At 41.2% G+C, this 16595-nt stretch overlaps 1 protein-coding gene and 1 long non-coding RNA gene across 3 annotated transcripts; one reads left to right on the plus strand and one right to left on the minus strand.

The window, feature by feature from the left end:
• Nucleotides 1-1221: 1221 nt before the first annotated feature.
• LOC134533574 (uncharacterized) lies at nt 1222-3020 on the plus strand. Of its 2 annotated transcripts, none has more exons than XR_010075340.1 (2): nt 1222-1323; nt 2774-3020. It is a non-coding gene; the product is annotated as an uncharacterized LOC134533574 (long non-coding RNA). The 2 variants fall into 2 exon arrangements; XR_010075341.1 differs by having other exon boundaries at nt 1222-1319.
• Nucleotides 3021-11639: 8619 nt separating this feature from the next.
• Nucleotides 11640-15458, minus strand: LOC134533302 (putative nuclease HARBI1). Its single transcript, XM_063370777.1, has 4 exons — nt 15404-15458; nt 14559-14694; nt 14017-14161; nt 11640-12656 (listed from the first exon to the last, which is right to left on the minus strand). The coding sequence occupies exons 2-4, from the start codon at nt 14688-14690 to the stop codon at nt 12262-12264; spliced, it is 672 nt and encodes a 223-aa protein (XP_063226847.1). The 5' UTR covers nt 14691-14694; nt 15404-15458; the 3' UTR covers nt 11640-12261.
• Between the last annotated feature and the right edge of the window lie 1137 nt (nt 15459-16595).

Here is a 16595-nt window from a genome sequence, read left to right on the forward strand (position 1 = left end):
ATAGTGATGAAAAAACATCACCGTATTGGATTTGTCAAGTAGTATTATCAAACGATTACATACAATCAACAATTACTAATCATTTTAACAAACAAATTACAAATCTAAATTATAGATAATAAACATAAAATTGTAATAAACCAATATAACTTACAAAATATGGTTAAAAATGGTCAAATCAGTAGTAAATTTTAATAATAAATATTATAATGATCACAATATAAAATGTTATAAAATTATTAGTAAAATATATATAGTTAGGTTTCTGCACATTTCAGTCATGGACACTGTGGAAAGCTGCAACAAAAAAGAAGGCCAGGAAAATTAAGGCACATGCTATGGGCAAAGGAGGGGGAGGTCCTTTGAAAGAAATCCTAAACCCACAGGAAGAGCAGCTCCTGGAACTTATTGGCAAGGAGTGTGTGGATGGAATCAGTGGTGTTCCTGCTTCTGGTGATGTAAGTACAAATTAATGAAGCATTGAGATATAGCCACGTCTGTGCTGTATATGGTTTACAGTAGTGTAATATGAAACTACATAATATTATGTAAGTGCATTGGTTAATATAATAGTTAAATGTTTATAAGTATGCATTTCGAATTGCAGTGATGTTCCATTACATCATTTGAACTAACACTTGATATTTTCATCAAAATTTTACAAGGCACCCAATTAAAATTTTCTCATATCCAAGGGGAATGGCTGATTTTAAAATTCATAACAGGGCAATGTTTCAGGCTTTTGTTTGTAAGGAATTTATTTTTGTCTAGCACTGTGAATAATGTATAAAATATGTAAATGTTGATAGTTATTCTGCCACTGACAGTTGCATGATGTCATTCGTAACATTAACCTAAATGCATTGTACTTGGCAGTACGTCAGATATTTACAACCTTAAAGTTATGCACCGTATTGTTAATTTATAGTTTCTTCTTTGCCAGCCATAATGTACAGTAATGTGATAGTACTTAATATAAGGTTGAAGAACAAGATTTGTGTTATTTCTCAAGATTTTGTATTAAACTAACTTCAATAGGATTCAGAAGGTTATATTGTTAAGTATATATATATATATAGTACAAATTTCAATTAAATTTCTGGTGGAAAACTTTGTTTCATGCCATCGTCTTTGTGCGGAATTACCACAGTTCAGTTACGAACATGTATCCATGGAGGACCCTCTACAAATAGATGTATTGGACAATGATACAGATTGTTTGTCTTTTGGTGTGTCTCGTCCTGTAGAAGATGAATCGCGTCAGTTGGAAACACTTGAGTCATCCACATCTCAGACGACAAGGTCTAAGCATGTTTCTGGTAGGTAAGTTTTGTCTTGTGTTTCAACAGCTGTATGATTAAGGGGTCTTCCTGGTGCATGATGGTCGAACGATCACAGTCACTCTGTCCCTGGAAGCTGCAGGACGTAGCGCAGGAAAGTTCAAATTCGATTTCACAAACACTATATACAAGTCCAAACAATCATAATTTTATGCTTGGACATGTTTTAATTTTATTTGTAAACAGTCAATACATATTTAGCTGCACTATCTTCAATCGTGGAACTATTTTTCTGCAGTCATATTTGACACGAACTCTGAGACAGACCTCAAAATTGATAAAACTTGTTTTTATTGTCCAAAATTTGAATTCATCATAATAAATTTGGTTGCAGTAGATACAGTATATGATTTATCACTTACCATTTAAAATACCACTGCCTCACAAAGTTCCAAAATCATAAATTTTTAATATGTAAATCTTGAAGACAACAGTTTTAGTGTAAATGTGTACCCATTTTGATAAACATATTGAGAAAGAAAGTAATCTGTGAAATTGTTCATGAAATGTATTATCCCACTCTAGCATGGTTTTTAACAGTGGTACTTTCTTAGTCAGGTTTCAAGTTATGTCAGAATTTGCATTTTGTGCTTTTAACCAGTCAGTAAATGAAATGTGTGCTCCTTGACGTGTTTGGTGAAACTCACATTTATGTACCCCCTCCTTGAAAGAATAAATACTGGAGTACTGTGAAGAAGTTTACTCTATATCATACTGTGACAGATAGAAAGCACTGTTGTAATATTTGTACAACTTTTTGCATGTCACAAAAAGCGTACGTAAAATGTATTTAGGCAAGAAGACATCATATAAACCTATAATTATAGTACGTAATTTTGTCTGTAAGGAATGCACATTGAATAATGGTAACGATGTTTAATTTTTTTCACCTACAACACAGATGATCACTGCTGCAGAACTGTATAGGCAGAGGTGAAAGAAATCTTTCACCACAGTAATTTTTGTGATGTAAGAATATCATGAATATTGCATGAGTGTTCTTTATTATAAACATGAAACTTCATACTTTTTTATAAATGAAAAGAACTTCAATTTTTTTGCAATTTTTTTTTTGTCTGGCAGAATTGTCAAAATTAGTTGGTATTAATTTTGTTTTACGAATATTATTGACTCACCTGTCCGGATCCACAAAATCTGGGTTCTAGTGTATTAGTACTGCATTGGTGATTATTTTGGTATTCAAGATTTTGCTGAATCATAATTTTCTTATTCATCTCTCAGCTCACCAATCTTTTGTTACTGAATCCTATCATGTCAGCCATTACTGCTGAAAACATTGCTGTGAAGCACTAACTTCTCTCGAAAGAAATTAAGGACATTGTTGATGTAACAACTTGGGAATAAATGTTTTTCAAATTATTTGTTTTATAGTTGTAATGTTTTGTGGTTTAATAAACAAAATAACATTTCAGGTAAACAAAAGGACAAGAAAACAATGTATAAATCTGCATCAGATTTGGCTAGGGAGGAAATAGTTAATCTTGAAAAGGCAAACCTGGAAGAGAGAAGACAAATGAGAGTTGCTTTAGAAAGGTTGGCAGCAGCACAGGAGAAGATTGCTGATGCCCAACTTCGCAGGGCAGAAGTTGCAGAAAAGAAACTTGCCTTGCAAGAAAGTTTATACTCATAATTTTATTTAATAAAATTAACACTCCAGTATGGTTGGTTTTCTTTTATACTTTGCTTCAGACATTCCTTTGTGCTGCCTACAACATAAGAAATGAATAGCAAGTAATGCAGTATTGGTATTACCACATACATTAAGTGTTCAGCATTGACTTGCATTATTAGGTTTGTTAATTTTTCCTAATGTGAGGAATAATATCACATTTATAGTTAGATGATGAATTATATATACTTCACACTACAGTACAAGCAAAAACGTTGCTTCAGATAGTTCAGCTCATAAAATTAAGCAAAAAAGTTGCTTCAGATAGTTGAGCTCATAAAATTTGCTTATGTGATTGTGCCAAAATTAAATGTTGACGTGTCCTGTAGCTGTAGGTACACACAATTTCTGCAATAATGGCAAAATGAATATTTTTCTTAGTGAAGCATAAACAATTGGAAAACGTAATATCGTGGCAAGTAACACCAAACTTTAGACATCATTAAAATATACGTGGTGAATTTACATGAGTAATGGTAATAAGTGCTGCCAACACCATATATCTAATTATTCAAGTTTTTTTCATGGATCTCAAAACTTGGTTGTGACATACACCTACCTATACTGTAATATGCAATACATACATTTCCTACATAATACACAGGTGTATTAATAGCTTGTAAGGCATTTACCATCATTAACCCATGGCTTTGGACTAATTTTCTTGTATGTTATGAATTTAAATACCCAATTATGAAAAAGCAAACACTGCCTAAATGTTGCAGTTCTTGATATTTTCCTTACAATACTGGCATGCTAATATTTAATACACATGTAAATAGTTCATTTGTCAACATAGTTGACTTACAGTTAAGCAGGAATCATTGTGAGGCTTTGCATTGGACATTACGGCCAAATGTTATAAATGCTTGATCATTCTCTTTTATACCTTCAACTTTGAAATTTTAAAACTTCCTCTGCAAAATATTTTGTGATTTTTCATGGTGTGTGGTTAGTTAACTCTGTGAGTATTGAAATGTCCAGCTATAGCAGAATATGCAAAGAGGTCTAGTTTCTTTCTTACTACAAAAATGAAATTTTGATTCCCTTCGTAAGTATGAAATGCACTTAATCCATCAAATACTGTATTAAACTTTGCCAATTTTTTTTTAAGTAAATCGAGCTATGCTGAGGCCTGGGTTCAAGGCTAGTGGGAGTCATTTAAATTGGTTTTCTAGTAACAAGTAATGTATGTAGGCCTACCTTAATTGCTGCATATCAGTAAATACAGAAAATATTTATTACCACAAAAGGTATGTCTACTACTGTAAAACGGGATGAATAGAAACATTCTACTCAAAGAATAGTCAACTAAAAGTACTTTGATGAAATTAGCTTAAAATAATACTGGTAAATGTCATAAAGAAGTATATCTATTTATGCCAAACATTTTACATATAACAATTCTTCAGACAGACCGTTTTCTACTCACCCTATCTTATGTTACACCTCCACAATTTCTACAAACAATTTTTTTGTATTTGTTTGGCCTACTGAAACTGCAGTTCACATATTTGGGGTCCCCTTACATGTGGGCCAATACGGTAATAAAAATAATTCTTTATAAACGTTTATCAATTTAGTCACTTTGATGCATGTATGTACTTTATTAAAGGTATATTGTCGTATTTCTATCAGTATTTATCAAAAGTACTATGCAACAGATGTTCGAAGGAACAGTTTGCATAGTATGCTACTGGCATCCAAATTGAACTGTGTGCATTATTTTAACGGAATGTAGAACACATACAATGATAATTCATTTAAATACACATGCAAGTAGTCTATCAGGATATACCAAAGATGAGTACTCACAGGTTGGTATTTGAGTGAGTGAGTGAGTGGTGGTTTGGGGGGCGCGTCAGCAACTAAGGCCATTAGCACCCACAGGTTGTGGTGAGATAAAAACCAAACACGTAGAACCAGTTAAAAACAACAAAACGAGTAAAACCAGAGAAAAACAACAAAACATGTACAAACAGAGAAAAGACAACAAAACAGGGACAAGCAGAGAAAAGACAACAAAACATGTATAATCAGAGAAAAGACAACAAAACATGTGAAATCAGAGAAAAGACAACAAAAGGTAAATCATATAAAAAGGAGCAGAGAAAATAGCACGAATCACAACACAGTAAAAAGGCCCACGGTACGTAAAAAGGGGAGGACAATGCTCGCAGGAGCACTCCCCTCACCAAGCAAGAGCGGAAGCGTTACAGGAAAGTTAAAACTACCGCGGGCCTGGAGGTAACGGGGACAATCGAGGAGGACGTGGCGCACAGTCAGGGGACAGGCGCAGACGTCACACTCAGGCGGAGGCTCACCACGCAGCAGGTACCGATGGGTAAGGCTGGTGTGGCCTATGCGAAGTCGCGCCATGAGTGTGTCCTCCCTGCGAGTGAGGCGATCAAAGCTAGGGCGACGTGGTTCCTCACAGATAGAGCGGAGCTTGTTGGTCAGAGGAAGGGACTGCCACTCCCTCCGCCAAGCAGCCCAAACAAAAGCTCTGGCAGCGCGCAGAACATCGCACACAGGGACACGCAGTAAGCTAGGCGGCAATCCACAAGCCTCCCTAGCTGCCCTGTCTGCATCCTCGTTGCCAGGTATGCCCGCATGCCCTGGCACCCACAGGAACTCAACTCGAGCACCCCGGTGGACCACGTCATGCAGTTTCTGACGGATCATAGGGAGGACCGGGTGGGACGTCGAACCAGACTGAAGGGCAGAGAGCGCACTCAGGGAATCTGAGCACACCAGACACCTGCGGTGGGCGCTTCCTCCGACAAAACACAAGGCTTTAAAAATAGCATATAGCTCGGACGTTAAAACACTGCAGGAAGGAGGTAGCCCAAAAAGATACCTCCCCTGCGCACAAGTAAAAGAACATCCCACAGATTCCCCCGAGCGGGACCCGTCGGTGTAAAAAAAAGAAAAACCATGAAAAGTCGTACTGAGTAGATCATTAAAAACAGCTCTGTACACAAACGGCGGCGTGGACGGTTTCGTCCAACGTGCCAGGTCGAGGTGTACACGAGGCCGGAGTTGCATCCAACACTGTTCGTGTGGAACAGGTGGAAGCAGCGCATTCGGGAGTCCGGCGGTTGCCCAAACAGTGTGTGCCCGAATGCATACAGGCATGGTAGCCCGGGGTTTCGTCGTGTATAGCTGCAGAGAAGAGGGGTGCAGAAAGGACCGGTAATGAGGATGAGAGGGGTCGGAACGGACACGCGCAGCATAGGACAAAAGAAGCAAATCCCGTCTGTACGGTAGCGGGGGCTCACCAGCTTCCGCACACATGCTAACAACCGGGCTGGTAGGAAAAGCACCGGTGGCGATGCGGATTCCAGCATGGTGAACACCAGCCAACCGTTTCAGGACCGACGGCCTCGCCGAAGCGTAGGCCACACAGCCGTAGTCAAGTTTGCTCCTAATTAACGCGCGGTACAGGCGGAGGAGTGTCGGGCGATCCGCACCCCAGTCTCTACTACTGACCAGTTTGAGGAGGTTAAGGTCTTTCTGACAGCGGGTCGTCAGGTCTTGAACGTGGGGCAACCAAGTCAGTGTCCGGTCAAATATTAGCCCGAGAAATCGCACTGTAGATGAGACCGGGAGTACAGAGTTGTATAACCGAATCTCCGGATCAGGAGTGAGAAGGCGCTTTCGGGAGAAGTGCATAACCTTGGTCTTCGCAGGGGAGAATCTGTAGCCAGTAGAATCCGCCCAACCCTCCAGGCGGCGCACAGCAAGCTGGATCTGCCGCTCAGCCATGGCAAACACAGCGGAGCGACAGAAAATGGCCAGGTCGTCGACGTACAGTGCACATTGCACCGGGGGCCGGATGGCGGAGACGACGCTGTTAATGGCCACTGCGAAGAGGGTAACACTAAGTACACTTCCCTGTGGAACACCATTTTCCTGGACATATACCCGAGAGACAGAAGTACCATTACGGACCCGAAAAAACCGGCTGCACATAAAATTGGAGATCAAAACGGGGAGGGAGCCTCGGAAACCCCAGTCATACAGCCGCCGGAGGATGCCATATCGCCACGTGGTGTCATATGCTTTTTCTAGATCAAAAAATACAGCAAGGACGTGCTGACCATGGAGGAATGAGTCCTGCACCACCGATTCCAGGGTGACGAGGTGGTCAACAGATGAACGGTTGCGTCTGAAGCCACACTGGTGTGGCGAGAGGAGCCGCCATGACTCAAGGCAGTATACAAGGCGGGAGTTCACCATCCTCTCCATGGTCTTACAGACACAACTGGTAAGTGATATGGGGCGGTAACTGGATGGCTCGCCTTTATCTTTCCCCGGTTTGAGAATGGGCACCAAAATAGAGTGACCCCAAAGGGACGGGAAGGTCCCAGATTCCCAGATAGTGTTAAATAAATTAAGAAGGGCAGCTTTGCCTTCGGCTGACAGATGTTTCAGCATCATATAGTGTATGCCGTCTGGTCCTGCTGATGACTGCTTGGAGTGAGACAGCGCATTCTCCAGCTCAGTAAGGGTGAAAGGTAGGTTGTAGTCTTCACCCCTGGAGGGCCCAAAGTCAAGGACTGCACCCTCGTGGAGAGCTTTGGTGGTTCGGAATGCAGTGGAGTACTGTGCACTGCTCGAGACTGCAGCAAAAGCTTGGCCGAGCTCATTAGCAATGTCCGTTGCATCCAACACTAATGTAACATTAGTTCGGAGATAAGGGATATGGGTGTTATAATTGCGGCCATAGAGCTTCCGAATAGTGGCCCATATGTGCTGACTTGTGGAGTACACTGTGAGCCGTGAAATATATTCCTGCCAGGAGTTGCGCTTGCTCTCACGGACCGTACGCCTAGCCCGCGCCCTGCAGATACGGAATTCGTCCAAGTGCTGCTGTGTCGGGCGAGCCTTGAACCGTCGGAGTGCTCGTCGCCGGGCACGTATAGCGTCACGACACTGGTCATTCCACCAGGGTGTGCGACGCCGACCGGTGGGCGAAGATGTAGGGATGGACACAGCTCCCGCTGACATCAACCTGGCAGTAAATAATTCCACAGCCGTGTCCACATCTGGGGGTAAAATGTCGGGTAGGTTGAGGTTGTCCCGAAATTTCTCCCAATCTGCTCGTTTAAGCACCCATCGGGACGGAAGGGTTGGTGGTGGACCCGTCAAAGTATCCAAAAAGATTGGATAGTGGTCACTACCACAAAGGTCGTCGTGGACGGACCACTCAAAATGGGTGATTAACGCAGGGCTACAGATGGAGAGGTCAATGCAGGAAAAAGAGCCAGTATGAGAGGTGAAGTGTGTAGCAGAGCCGGTATTTAGCAGAACCAGACTTGTATTAGTTAAAATAACCTCGATCATGCGGCCCCGGTTATCTCTATGCAAGGAGCCCCACAGCTGGTTATGGGCATTAAAGTCACCAACGACGATAAATGGTGGAGGCAACTGTGAGAGAAGATCTTCGAGGTCCGCACGGTGGAAAGCGTGCGAGGGGGGTACATACAAGCAGCATACAGTGACAAAAATGCCAAAGTAGCTGCGAACTGCAACTGCCTGGAGAGGAGTATGGAGGGCAAGAGGCTCATGAAATACAGAGTCCCGGGCAATAATACAAACCCCACCACAGGCTTGGCCCGCCGGCACGTTGTCCTTACGGTAGAACGTGTGTCCCCTGATAGTGGGAGAGCCAGTGGGACGGAAGTGGGTTTCCTGCAGGCAGGTAAGAATGGGGTTACGCGAGAATAGGAGCCGTTGCAGTTCGGGTAAATTGCAGAAATACCCCCTGCAATTCCACTGGAGAATAGTCATCGAGGTGGAGTGGAGGGAGAAGGTCACTTCGTGGCTTTCATTTTCCCCCTATGTCGCTGCAGTACAGGTTTAAAGGCATTCGACCCTGTGTCTGAGTCCGCAAGGGGAGGGTCATCCGACACCATCGCCACTTCAGAGTCGTTGGCCATCGCCGCTTCAGAGTCGTTGGCCATCGCAACTTCAAAGCTGTTGTCTGGAGGGGTGGCACGAGGTGGTGGTGTGCGCCGAACCACCTCTCGGTCGTCCTTACCGGTACTGGCTGGAGTGGACGAAGGTGAACTGCGTGAGTAGCCAACACGCTGCGGCAGCGAGGTTCTGGCAGTGGACTTGGCAAGGGGCTGCTTGAACTGTTCAGGATGTCGGTCGCACTGTGTGCCGACTGTGATTGAACGGGTGGTCTGGACATGTTTGGTGGGTGATGAAACTATTGGCATATCGGTCTGAGTTCCCACGTCGGAAGTCTGCGTGAAAGCGTCTTTCGTCAGGGGGCGTGAGGCAACAATCTTGTTAAAGGGTACTTTAGGTTGAGAACCACGGAGTGACTGAAACACCTTTCGGGCCTCGCCGAAGGAGATTTTTCCCTCCACACGCAACTTCTGGATGCCCTGTTCTTCTTGGAACACAGGGCAGTCCTTGGACCACACTGGGTGTCCCTGATGGCAGTTGGTACACTTTAGCGGTTTGGTGCAGTGGGGCGAGTCCGGAGAATGCTGAGGGGCAGAACACTTCGGGCATACTGCAGGGTTCTTACAGCTGGCAGAGGAGTGACCGTATTCTTGACAGTTGTAGCAGCGTAGAGGCGATGGTATGAACAATTTAACCCGGACATTCAAATATCCGACCTTTAACACTGGAGGGAGGTCTCGGATACCGAATGTCAGGATCAGAGTTGCCGTAGGAGTCGGGACCCCATTTATTCTCTTAGTAATTCGGCGCACATGGACTACATACTGGGGTTTGAGCTCTCGCAAAAGATCACTCTCTGGGACGTCAACCAAGTCGGGACACCAAATGACTCCCTTGCAGGTGTTCAGCGACACGTGGGGCTGGACCTCAACGGGAAAACGGGCAGTCGCCCCGTTGAACATCGTCATGGCAAGCAACCCACGTGTTTGGGCGGCATTCGATGTCTCCAGGAGGATTTCCTTACGGTCATTTATCTTTTTGCAATCTTGAAGGGGACCACCAGCTGCACCATCAATTACTTTCTTGAGCTCGAAGGGCGACACCTTTTGGAACGTGTGCCCCTCAAGACCGCGGATCACCAGAAAACGGGGTGTAGGTAATTTACAGGTGGTAGCGGTATGTTTGTCCGTATCGCTATCAGAAGTTTCGCTATTCGTGTCCGGTCGTGGTCTTTTGGTGTGGCTGTTTAGGGTGCCACCCTGAGTGCTTTTCGTAGCCATTGTGAAAGTCCCCCGTACTAAGACCGTCGGCGTCAGCCTGCCGTTCAGGGGGGAGAGAGAAAGAAGCCAGCAGATGTAACACCCCACGGGATGTGCCGTTGGGAGGGGGACCAACCTCCCACAGACCTAAGCTGTACATAGGAGCAGCTACCCTTCGCCGCTATTCACTGTGAATTACTGGCCCAGTAGCACAGTAGCATGTGCACCGGGCCAAACCAGGGACAAGTTGTACATCCTGGGCGAGGCCAGTTTTATTCCCATACCTGGGAAACCATCCCAGGCTCCCCACTATAGAGGTCACCATTAGATGCCATTTCAGGGGACTTGTGGTCGATTACACCGGCCTCCCCTGCTCAGCGGTAACACGTCGCCACAGCAGGTACACCTGTGTGGGCAGGTCGGCCACACAGACACCCCCGCCAGGGCGGCACCAGCGGTGCTACGTGGGTGTACTTGAACACGGATACGGGCTCCGCACCTAGACTTGCCTGCTGGGACAGTAAGAAGGGTCCGCTAAACCGTCACACACAAAGGCACCACGTATGGTCACACAAGTTGGGGGCAGCACTCAAGCGTGAGGATAGACCCTCATTAGGAAGAAAAACAGCGCCCTGGCCTGAGACGATGCGAGAGAACAAGAAGGCACGACGGGACCTGGTGGAATGAAAAGAGAAAGATGACGAGGTAGAGAAGGAGAAAGGGGAAACATGAGGTGAGAGTCCGAACAAATTACAGGTCCCGAACGCGTCCCGATTAGTCGCCTCGTACGACAAGCACGGGTCGGCTGTGGTGATATTCTAACCCGTTGGTATTTGAAAGATACACACATACATAGAACAATCGCAGAAGCATGTATCACAATTGATTTATATTTGTACCTAAAAATTGTACATGCCTCACGTAAACAGCAACTACAACATACTTCAAACCAGTGGCTATTTATTGTTACTGCTTAGCATGAGCACTGTAGTTTTTCTTATACTAATGGCTAAATTAAATTTGATATCTGACTGTGATACAATCTCCCTCGCATTACAGTAGATTATATCTTGGATCTACATATTGAGTGAATTAGGGGTTGAATGACTGCCCAAATATAATTAATAGTGTGCTGCATACAGTGAAACCTCTTTCTCTATAAATATTATGAAATATTGTGAACAGCAACGTTATATGTTTGAATAATTTTTACCATGTCTGGTATTACAAGAAATTGTACCATTTTAATAAGTTTTTCCTGTTAGTAAGTTTACATTTTACAGTCCCAAAAACTTCTTAACAGAGTTTTACTGTATTACTTTTCACTACAGTGCTGGCAATCAGTTGAAAAGAACTGCATTTGCAGTATAAAAAATAATTTAGCGCACTTTTACTTACACAAAACACATGAAAAGAAAACAGTACAACTTTGTAGTCTTATTTAATTAAACAGTTTCCACAAACCCATAAACCTCACTGGTAACAAAATTAGTCATAAATGCAAGGTGAAAACACTTGCTGATGTGAAGCAAACTGTTAGTAGCACATTTGCGAACATAATGAGTAACAAAATAGGTAAATAAAAGTTTGCAGTATTAAGGGGACACATGACCAATGTGATCGCACACCCTACGGAGTGCACACATGGTAAATGAGAAATGTACAATCTGCTGCCGTAACAACTTCCATTACATTATCAAAAGTAGTAAATTAAACCTTGTTTTTAAAAGTGTACACAAGCCCAAACTTCTGTACATACTTTTTATTCTAGAGATTGTAAAAGTTGGTAAGTATTGTATCTATTTTTTCTACAATGAAAACTGCCGATACTAAAACAATTAGCAAAGTATTGAACATTCCTTCAAAATTTGATTGCAACATTTTGTATTCAATGTGTACATAGCACACAAAACATTACATAACTGTTTTTTTTTTCTTATTAAAAATGGTAATATGGAAAATTTTGACCCCCAGGATTGTTTAGTAAGTACATTAAAAATCACATTATTGAAAAATATCTTTACTTATATAGTTTTGCTAACTTAATAAATTACTGAAAATATCTCCTGATAAGGAGATCAACTGTCTGTCGTCCATCATTTTGAATATCAATCTCATGATCTGCCTCATATTGATCCTGGTAAATCCCTTCGATGTCTGGCACTGGTTGTTCACCAACAGTGAGATACAGAGGCAATTTGTTTCTAACACAAAAGTTGTGCAGTACCACACATGCATTGACTATTAGCGCTGCAGTGTGTGGTGCATAATTCAATTGCCTAGCTTTCGATAAACATCGAAATCTACTTTTGAGCAACCCGTTACATCTCTCTATTGCACATCGAGCACTACAATGACCCGTCGTGTATCTTGATTCTGGCGTTCCATCTGGAGCATGAAGAATTGGTGTCAGTAACCACGGTTCAAGTGGATATCCAGAATCACCTATTAAAAAATTAAAAAAAATTATTCACCCTTTTGTTAATCAATTTTGCCATCCACAGAAATGTTTAAATCACTGTTAATTTTGGGTATGTCACAAATATAACAGTAAGCTTTCATAGCACTCAATATAAAACCTTAATTTCAAATTTAAACCTAAAAATAAATAATCATGAAGGGAATTCTGAAGGAGACATTACTTACAATTAAATTAATATCACAGTAATATCAACACATAAATTTCCAAGTTACTTTAACTGTTATTTATGTAAATAATATACACAACGTAGATATTGATTCAATTCAAAGGAGAAATACTACTTATGAAACTTGCTTTTATATCTCATACTTATGTTAAAAAAATCAAGAACAGGTAGATCTAGACAAATTATTAATTGGCTAACAAAAATATAATTTTTTTTAAAGCTATTGAACTAGCCCTCTTTTCTTGCTGATTATGTTTCTAAATAAATTAGCATTTAGAACGATTGACTACAACTATATATGTTAAACATATAATTATATACCAGACTATTAGGTTACATTTCAGCGTGTGTGATATTTTTATTGCTAACATAGATAAAATGTAGTAATGTTACCCCCTACAAGTTGGAGCCAACTGAGTATGTAAATGATGTTGCCAAGCTTGCATGGTCATAATAGCATGCCTGATTGATATCGAACAAACAGATATCTTAAAGGCCGCTAGGCTACTGACTGCATAAGACAGAAGACAGGTGGTTTCATGTACTCTAGAGAATAGCACTTGTAGACAGAAACACACACGAGGATGGCACATTTCACGCCGGTGCGCGATTCACGACGATTGAATACCAAGGCTGGTAACTGTCTGGACTTGGTAATGTATTGATGGGCCACTTCCCAGCGCCTTAGCTTTGCACTATTGTAGGAAGGAGGTAAAGACCTAACTACTCTTGTGGTGTAGCAGGAGTTAAAATTCTTGTTATGAGATGCTGATGCTGCCCATGCCACATTTCAAAACACGAACTTTGACTAGAAGATGGGTTAAACCATTGAAACGTTGTGAGTTGTGCATCCGCGTGAAAATGTGCCATCCTTGTGTGTGTTTCTGTCTACAAGCACTATTCTGTGGGTACCTACAACCATCTGATTGTCATTGGTTACGTTTAGTTAGTTGAATCCCCAGCTGCTGGCAAATTCCCTATCTAAAAATATCATTCTGCATTTGTTATTAGAAATTGGTTACAACTTTCTTTCAGCCACCCCAAAATGTTTGAAACTGCTGGCATACTTAGGACATATGTTCCTACAAAATATAAAACAAAACTGTTAACTTTTTCACCATTCTGTATTCCCGTATTTGCACCTCAAGTTGGCATACCCAGTATCCATGAATTGGTGTCTCCATTTCTGTAGCGCCTCATCAAAGTCCTCTTCACATTGCACAGCCTCCAGATAGCTGCATCGTGTGTACTGCCAGGATATCTGGCGTTGACATCCATGACAAGCATGTCGTAATTGCAGATCTGTTGGTCATATTAATTTATTACATTTAACATAGAAAGTGTGTAAGTACAAGTACCTTGCAATGATGAAGTTTAGTATCATAATTTGAGGCATGAATGTCTATAACACTGAATATTACTACCAAGCAACATGTGAGAAGTGTTATTTAAAAACTGGTGTTATAAAAGATTGAAACAGTTTATTAAAGGAAAAAATGAACTATTAATGCAAACACAGCAAACTGAACCACAACAAATACATGTAAAATTTAGGAAATGTAAAAAATAAGTGTAATGTATATAAATTAAACAAATGTTTTTAACTACAATTCTAAATAGTATATACCTATTGACCTTTTACTGAGCTGTAACAAAATACAGCAGGTGAAGTAAACATAACTGAAAATATTCTACTCACAAGCTGAACATTATGGGAGTGGTTGTGTTTCCTGTCCACGTATACTGCTTCCTCATCGCCAGTTGGAGAAATAATGAGAACATGTGTGCAGTCCACTGCTCCCATTACACCTGGAAAGCCTGTTGTTTCCATGAACCTAAGCAATTACAATGAGTGTGCAGTGGCTTATCATATTAAATTTGACTACATTAAAAAAGACAATTCAAAAACACCACAAAATACATAAATGAAAGATTTACACAATAATAACACTATTAACACAAATACTCTTTGGCGCATGCTCAAGTCACTAATATTTTAAGCTCGGCCCTGTGTAACTAAGGACATAGGCATTTCTTATTCAGAGATACATAAGTAAAAACTACTATTTCAGTTATATTAAAATGATCGCTGGAATTAGAAACTGTTATGTTATCTATCACTAAAGATTCTGTTTTGGAAAACAAATGTCACTATTTTCCTCTCAACAAACTTAAGTATTATGTGTATCCAGCAGACTACCACTATAATAACCTTTTGTACAATGCACTAGCAATTCTTTTGGAAGGGAGAAGTGCGGGGGAGGGAGAAGTGGGGGGGGGGGGGGGATTTTTACCTAACTCGTAAACCAGCTTTTCATGTTGTATTTCATTATTTTAGTGCCAAGTCCGTGTGCTATTTGTACACACACACATACGGACACACACACACACACACAGAGTAAAGACAGGTTAGTAAAAGATTAAAGTATGAAATTTTTAAATTAAGCTACATGTTCCAATAAATGTTACAGTTTCAACAAAACTACTGCTATTAAAGTTAGGAAAAACCAAAACATAAAAGATTTGTTATGAAACAATACTAACCTTTGTTTGTTCAGTTGCAACTCGTTTTCATTTTCTGGGAAGTAAACCCAGTTGTTCAACATGGTAGTATTGATTGCCCTTGTGACATTTCGGATGGCTCGACTAACTGAGGGTTGGCTTACACACGTCAGCACGCGATCACCAACACACTTCTGGTACGAGCCACTTGCATAAAATCGAAGAGCAATGAGTACCTGTAAATAATTATATTGGTTACTGTACTTTTAATAGGATTTCTAACGGCATCACAAGCAAAAGAATAACATCTGCAGTTCATTAATCACCCATATTGCTGCTCTTCTCTCCACCTTCACATTTGGATTTTATGTGTTGACAGCATTAATGTTGTTCGAATACACAAGTGCACATTCAATCTTTTTCATAATGTTCTAATATTAGCTGGAGTCCACAAAAGTCACATACACATCTGACGCTACACAACAAAAATAATAACAACACAATGAAGGATAAGGTTCAAATAGAATATTTTCTCTCGACTGTGAATAATTGAATACTGCCATAAAACTAACCTTAAATTACTTACTTTTATTTCCTCCGAAATGCACGTTATTCGCATCGGCCTTCTTAAATGCAGCTTCAAAATCTGTGTTAGTTCTAGTGCTAAGACAGGAGGTAACCTGTAAGTGACCCTGAATTGTTCTTCTTCCATTTCTGTGAATGGATTTAGGACGTCCCGAATCCCCCGTCGCAGCAGCTTAATCTTTTGACGCCCCTCTTGTCTCTCAATGTCGTCAATTAAGTCCAACCGTCTCAATATCGCTGCCATTTTATTATGTATACACACTTCACTGGAAAAAAATTAAATGTACACAATTAATTAACAGCAATTTAATGTATTATTGGTGGTGTTTCAACAACATAATATAAATACGGCGGCCATTGTATTTACGTTGCTGCTCATAAAGATTCAACAGAAGCCTGTCTTAATATAAAGATAGTCAGGAGTCCACTCAAAGACAGCCAGAGTGACGCTTTGGGTAAAGAATACCATTTCGTCTCGTAAAGAGGGTTACACGTTAACCATCTTTAAATAAAGACAGCAAAAAGTTAGAGAATTCCGGCCCTGGTGAGGTGAAAAGAGAAAGATGACGAGATAGAGAAGAAAAAAAAGGAAACATGAGGTGAAGGTCCGAATACATTGCAGGTCCCGACCGCATCCCGATTAGTCACC

The sequence above is a fragment of the Bacillus rossius genome, chromosome 6, assembly GCF_032445375.1.
Source record: "Bacillus rossius redtenbacheri isolate Brsri chromosome 6, Brsri_v3, whole genome shotgun sequence".
Lineage (NCBI taxonomy): Eukaryota > Metazoa > Arthropoda > Insecta > Phasmatodea > Bacillidae > Bacillus > Bacillus rossius.